General features: G+C 42.1%; 1 protein-coding gene across 1 annotated transcript in view; it reads left to right on the top strand.

Annotated features, from left to right (window-relative positions):
• Nucleotides 1-7,490, top strand: part of LOC118423286 (trichohyalin-like) — an 8,590-nt gene extending 1,100 nt beyond the window's left edge. Inside the window, exon 2 of the mRNA XM_035831378.1 lies at nucleotides 1,782-7,490. Coding sequence (XP_035687271.1) covers nucleotides 1,914-4,934 — 3,021 coding nt within the window. The 5' untranslated portion in view covers nucleotides 1,782-1,913 and the 3' untranslated portion in view covers nucleotides 4,935-7,490. The remainder of the gene's footprint in view (nucleotides 1-1,781) is intronic.
• The last annotated feature ends 10 nt before the right edge of the window (nucleotides 7,491-7,500 follow it).

Here is a 7,500-nt window from a genome sequence, read left to right as displayed (position 1 = left end):
GCTGCGAATGACGAATACAGAAATCGCACTGGGGTTGGAAAGAGGTTTCTTGTTTTGTGTGAAAATATTCAGTAATGTACTCTGCGTTTGACAAGAGCTGCTCTGTGAGAGTCCACTTCCTTTCCTAAATACGTGACTGAATTTCAGTTCATCTTGAGCGGACATCTAAAATATTGTCTGCCTTTCTGATAATGAAATTCATCTACTAATATGGTATATATTATCTACGTTGTCAGCGAAAGTGTGAGGTATAAAAAGGGATACTAGTAATTTGAATTGCACTCTATGTTTGAAAAGCAATGGCCATATTGGGTACGTTAGTGCTATGGGATCTATTGTATAATGCTATAGTATCTATTGGATACAGTAGAGGGGGGTCTTGAGTATTGTGTGTGTTGAGGTTAATATATTAGTGCCATGATACACTGGCATCCTAACGGTCGAGTTGCACCAGTGGAGCAAACCAAACAAGGGAACCACCAGGGGTGAATACGGTGAAAATATACCCACTACAAGTACAGAATAAACAGAATTACTAATTTGAAAATGATAAGGCAAACAAATAAAAGAAATATGACGATACAATTTCTACCCAACATTCATCGCTAATCTTTCATCCAAAACATATGCTACAGTTTTCATACGAGATAAATGTATTGTGTCATTTTTGACACATTGGTATTTCCTTCAAATATATTTTTCTCCAAATAAAACATATTCTCCAATCCTTGGAAAAACCGTATTCCAGCATATTGACCTAACTTGGCCCGAGGGTTGATTGGTTCTGTTCTTTCACCTTGGCAATAACCTAGGCTGAGTCATACAATTCAATATCGCTTCAACTTTTACCACCACCGACGCCATATCCCTTATAGCTGTAATAATAATGACATATCATTTCGCGCGATCCCAGCCGTTTTGCTTTATTGCGAGGGAGAGATATAGACAGGGAGAGATATAGACAGGGACGGTTATATTTTATTGATAGGTGGGGCGCAGGAGGCACTGCCTGTGATGATGAAAATCCATTAGATTAATTTGTTCGCTGTCACCGTCTGGATGTAGCTCGTTACTTATCTGACGGATTGACGTGATTTTGATCGATTCTTGAGGAACGCCCACTAGCGCCGCGAGGTATGAAGCGCATCGGCCGCTGGGGATCATAAACAATATGGTTTCTGTCGTTTATATAGCGCTATACGTGCGTATGTTTATTTGAACTTGAATTACACGGTAGACAGCACTGTCATTTTCTGGTGTTGAGAGTGGCTCAATGTCAATTGCCGTATTGAATTACTGAATAGCAAAGTAATGTATCGTTGTACATAGAAAAACAGTATGCCCTCATGTATACATGTATATATATTGTATATGTAAAGGTATGCCTCTCTATATTTCATATCTCCCTGGCATGTTTTTGCTGTTATTGTATGGTGGGTTACTGTTTTTTGCTGTTATTGTATGGTGGGTTACTGTAGCCAGTTATTAAACTATCGAATGAATGAATAAATGAATGAAAGGGTGAGTGAGTGAGCAAGTGAGTGTATGAGTGAGTGAGTGGGTAAGTGAATGAATAAGTGTGCGACGGAGTGAGTGATTGATTGAGTGAGTGATTGAGTGAGTGAGTAAAATGCCCAGATAAAACACAAGCAGGTGTTTTAAGAGCTCGTATACACCAGAATAAATGACGTAAGAATTTTTCAACGTGATTAAATGTTCTATACAATAATTATTCAATGAACAATGTATAATAATTATACGCAATTGTCTCCCCTCTGCAGATAAAAGCGGTAACAACAAAACCGCCACATACCAGACACCACTCAAAACCCTCCCGGGGAGAGTCGAGTGTTTTGAAGAAAGTACAGAGAAGATCCGGCCAAAACAAACACTGACGTTCCACTTGACCTAAGATGGAGAATGTCACTCAAGGAGCTTCGGGGGAAGACAAGGAGTCTTCAGAACCAGGGAGCGATGAGATCATCATAGTCATCACAGAAGCTGAGAAAAGAGTCGAGAGCGACGACGAAGAAGAAAATACAGGAGACAATAAAACGGGAGCTGAAGGGGGCGTGGAACAATGGCAAACTGAAGACAATGAAGTTGATAAACACGGCGAAAACGCGTCCACTAGACCCGAAACTCATCACCCTAACGTTGAAGGATCAACACAGGAAGCTAGTGTTGAACAGACACAAGTAAACAGTGAACCAAACACCACCCAAACAGAGCCCATCTCCGAGCTAAATGAAGAAGAAAGCAATGAGACTGACTGGGATACCTACGAAGACAAACCGGACATTCCTCGAGTTATCTGTGTTGATTTTATTCGCGGTAGAAGCCTAGAAGAGTCTCCTGACTTCGGATACACCTTAGAGACGGTAGCAGAAGATACTTTAGAGGGAAGCGACAAGGAAGAAGACGACGCAGGTGATGATGAAGACGATGAGATACCAGTTTCGTTGGTGGACTGGGACGGAGCAATGCCAGAAGAAATGGACGGCACAGAACTGGCGGATTCAGAGTTTGAGTTCACCCGATGGAGCGGGGAAGAAGCCAATAACATAAAAGAAACTGCCGCAGACAATAAGAAAGAAAGCCAAGACGAGTTTGACCAACTTAAAGGCGGCAACGAACAGGAATTAAAGATGGTTGACCGAGCAATTGCTGGGCTAGAGACGGCAGAGGAGTACACCGAACAGGAAACGACCTTTGACCCAGAGAAAGGAAACGGAGTGGATCAGGTACAAGCAGACGTGAGGGTGATTCTGACAACTACTGAAGAAAACTTGGAAGAAGAAGAAGAAAACACTGAAGAAAGTCACGAAGATGAGACGTTTGGACAGTCTTACGATACTTGGAAGCGAGTGGACGTCTCAGACAAAGATAAGAAAGCTGATACTGTAGGTGAAGTGGAGATCGAGAGTGAAGAGTGTAGAGAGGAAGGGGCGGTGTTTGCACAAGAGGCGGGAAAAGATGGGACCAATGAGAATGAAGTAAATCAGGAGGCATCATGGGAAGATGTCGTCATCATCGTCTCAACGGTCGAAGAAGTCGAACCGACCCTGACGGTTAAAGATGTAGAATTCAACTGGGACGAGACGATCTTAGATCAAATCGAGGAGGAGTCAAAAGAGTTTAAAGAAGAGACTGAAGAAACGACAGGATTTGAAGAAAAAGAAGTAGAGGAAGAAGCGAAGGAAGAAGTAACAGTGCAAGAGAAAATTGAAGACGTGGAAGTCGGCACCGAGCAAAGAATAGAAGACTTGGAGAAAAAGGTCGAGGAAGGAGTTTCAAATCAGACTGATACACGTGAAAGTGTCGGAGAAGGAAAGACGTTTTCGTCGGTAGAGGAGATTGGCATTGCTAAGATGAATACAGACTTGGAGAAAAATCGGAAAGATCTGGAAATCCTCGTGTCTAGGGCTGAAAGAGCTGTGCCGGACTTAGAGAAAGCGAGAAAAGTTATGGAACAGGAAAAAAATAGAGGAGACGAACTGTGCGCAGAACTGAAGCTACTCAAAGAAGAGTTGACGCGAGAAAAGTCACACGCTCAAGACGAAAAGGCCAGAGCTGACCGCGCTGAAGCCAAGTTCGATGAAGCCAGGAAAAACATGGAGGCGGAAAAGACGAAAAGCGACCTCTTGCGGTTGAACATAGAACAGCATAAGAGTAAAGCCGATCGCGTGGAAAGTGAACTGAAGAAGATCCAGAAAACCGTGGAAACGGAGAAAGCTCGTTCGCACGGTAAGAAACGCATTGAGACGGAAGCGCTCGAGCAGTCACGCAGAGATATAGAGTACGAAAAGATCCGGGCAGAAAACGCGGAAGCCGAACTGAAAAAAGTCCAGCGAGAGTTAGAGACAATAGAAGACAGGTATGTTGAACAAAGGCGAATCGAAGCTGAAACTGTCTTGAAAGCGCGCCGAGACGCCGAGTACGAAAAAGCCCGCGCAAATCGCCTGCGTTTGGAACTGAGGACTCTGAAAGAAAACAAGGGCGCGGGAAAAGATAGCGACAAAGACGGCCAAGTTCAACAACTTCAGTCTGAACTAGCGAGTATGCGTGCTGAGAGAGATCAGGAAAAATCCAGAGCAGACCGGTTAGAAACGGAAGCGAGTCAAATGAAAGAAAACACAGAAGTCGGCGCCTCAGATACAACAAAGTTAGAGCAAGCGCTAAAAGGGATGAAACAAGAGAAAGCAAGAGCGGACAGAGCAGAGACGTACTTCCAACAGGCGAGGAGAGAGTGCGAGCAAGAAAAGGTTCGCGCGCAGTTGGAGAAAAGAAGGGCTGACCGCGCAGAGGCAAGCGTTGAACAGAAACAAAAGCACTTGGAACAGGAGAAAACAAGAGCCAACCGTGCCATAGCTGAGCTTAAGGAGACAAGGAAGAAGCTAGATCAAGAAAAACGACCTATCTCTGAAGAAATGAACGCAAACGACACAACAGAGACAGAATTACAGAAACTACGTGATCAACTTGAGCGAGAGAAAGCAAGAGCTGACCGTGCCGAAGAAGAAGCAAAAGAACTGAAAGGAGCGACCGCAAAACACATTTCTCTGACAGAAGCCGACAAGTTAAAGCTTTACGTAACAGACGCAGAGACTGAGTTGGAGAGAACGCGACAAGAGGTGGAGCTAGAGCGGGCCAGAGCCGAGCTAATGAAGGAGGAACTGGAGAAGACGATCAAAGACTTTAAGATGGAGAAGCTTCGTGTACAAGAAGAAAAAATCCGGGCCGACTTGGCTGAGGCAGAACTGAGGAATATTCGGGAGAAGGAATCGCGTGTGACGTTTCGTCAGGAGTTGGAGAAGGTTTGGGACGACACCAAGGCCAAAGCTAAAGTCGAGGCCAGACTGAGCCAGACAGACCTGCATCTGGCACTGGACTCTACCACTTGGGACGGCTATAAACTAGAGACAAGCTTCTAAACCTTACCCCCCCCCCGTAAAAACGTAGAGTCTTCCAACTACTTATATACGTACCAGATGTCTTTTACTAAAAGAAAAACGTGTTAATGGGTTATCAAATTACAAATACATGAATAATTGGTCTCAACAACAAAAATAGATATATCTATAGGAAAGAGAACTTTAAAAATGAAAGAAAGGTAACAAGAAGTTCACAGATATAAAATTGGCAATAAGATGATGTAATTGATATTTTGTCGGTACAATGTACTATACTTAAAAAGTTAGAATGTATTCGATATATGTATTGTATAGTAACACATCCACTATTAACTTGCCATATTATGATAGCTCAGAGACTCTATTGAACTGCTATAACTTGTCCCAGCAAAAGTGATGTCTAAGTAAGTGTCAACCATTTAGTCACAGGTGCCCGCCATCTTAGCTCTCGACACTGCTGCAAAGCATCATGGGATGAAGTAGCCTCCAACAGACTCCAAAGGATGCGGTGCGAGTTAACTTTAGTTAATTAGAAATGTGCTAAACAGATCTAGACTAACTTAATCTCTAAGCAGACTCTCCAATGGTAGCCAATGCTAAAAATGCTTGCCAATACTGTTGACAAATATTGTCACAGAAAACGAGAAACCACTGAGGAAAACCATGACTTTCGGTCCTTACATCTGCTTGGAGATAGTACCGATATGTTGTTCGAATTTATATATATATATATATATATATATATATATATATAGCATTAAATAGTCTCTCTCTATATATACGACTGTATTTTACAGGGTAAGATACTTTGTTTTGTTTTACAACGGCAATCATATGTCTCTTATCTGAGCAATGAGCAATAAGACGATACAATGCCTAATACTACTACACGAATCCTCTAGATGCCTCTTCCACGTATACAAGAGAAGAGTCCATAGAAAGACGTTCATGATTGATTTATAGTACTGTTTGTTTTGCTTGATACGGTTTTGTCTGATATTACATATGACTAAAATAATAGTACTATGATAATCGACCAGGCCAAGGTCCGTCTCAGAGTGACCAGTGTTGTAACGGACCAGTGTTGTAATTGGACACTGTTGACGTAGTAACACTACTTGTGAATCTACTACAACTATTACTGATAGTACTACTACTACTTTTACTACTACAGGTCAGTCATAGAAAGATAATGAACAACGTTATGTCTGCCATAGGATAAGAAAATTACGAAATGCCTATAACAAATAAGCATGTGTTGCAAGATGTGTTTATGAACTGTTTAGGTGCCATGTATGACAACGATTGCCATGTATTTGCCTATATATATTATAGACAGCTATTTTAGCTATACCGTAAGCCCACTACAATAAGAATGTGTCAAATTGCTAGATATCTGTATATTGTCGCTGGTCTATTTCAAATATGGAAGCCTGAATATACACATGGTCTAATAGTACATTCTACTTTGAGCAAAGTTGCCAGAGAGCTTTATGTAAAACATTTCGTCTACGGGTCACGATGTGTTTTTGAGGCTTACAAAAATAGCTTGCAAAGAAACCAACGAATCGTATCAGAACTGAACAGAAAAATCTAGCGATAATTGAGTGTAGTGTACAATGTGAATTATTGAGAAAGTAACAAATAACAAAATGTAAACTACATACATATCAGCAGAGCGAATTATATCAGAAGAAACACAGAAACACTTAACTTAACAGAAATGCTATAAACTAATTCAGCTATATAGTTTTACCTAAGACTAACTTATCTTAACGTGTATGTACGTATACATACATTGAGCCCATGGCGTCGCTTGGACGTGGGGGCTCGGTTATAGGAGACAGCACAGTACAGTAATCCTCAACTCCAATATCCTCACAAAAACAGATTTCTTAGCCTGGTTTTAGGTTCTTTTCTTCGCACGTCAGAGTCTCAAGACACTTTCTGTGTTACAGTGGTTGGGTTGGTAAAAACCAACTTAGCAAGATACATGCAAATCTTTGTCACCAGGCTATGAATCTGTCTACAACATGTGCACAGAAAACATACAATATTGAAACTGTAGACAAATACGATCATTAATTTTTTCATGTTGTTTTCTGAGGAGAACAATTGGAGTATAGATAACGTACGGTTACTGCTCCTTGTTCTATCCACCATGATGTTAACATAAACACGGTTTTAGTGCTCAAAGGAACATTCTCCATTTGGGTTTGACTTGCACGCACAGAACGGCACTATTCAAGTCCGAATAAGTGACGAAAGGTACGTGTCTTTACTACAAGCAGCACGCATAGCTCCGTAACTTACTTGATACAGCTAGGTTGTACTGCAAGCCACAACTTCATCAGCTGACTTCCAGCCGTCTTCGGGGGTTTCGCCCCCTTGTATCAGGACCCCCTCAGGCTGGCGGGGCGGTGACGGTGGCCAATCCATCACCAGTTGTGGCTCAGATCTTCCAAGTTCCTGCGTTTCGTTTCAACCACAGCCATCTCGATGCTGCCTCGGCAGCTTCTGTGAGGTTTTTAGTCACCTGTTTCCTCTTTCTTCCCTTGATGCCTAGTGCACCCAGCATCCTCCACAT

This window comes from Branchiostoma floridae, chromosome 9, assembly GCF_000003815.2.
Source record: "Branchiostoma floridae strain S238N-H82 chromosome 9, Bfl_VNyyK, whole genome shotgun sequence".
Lineage (NCBI taxonomy): Eukaryota > Metazoa > Chordata > Leptocardii > Amphioxiformes > Branchiostomatidae > Branchiostoma > Branchiostoma floridae.
The sequence above is the reverse complement of the archived record's forward strand: the minus strand, read 5'-3'. Positions and strand labels throughout refer to the sequence as shown.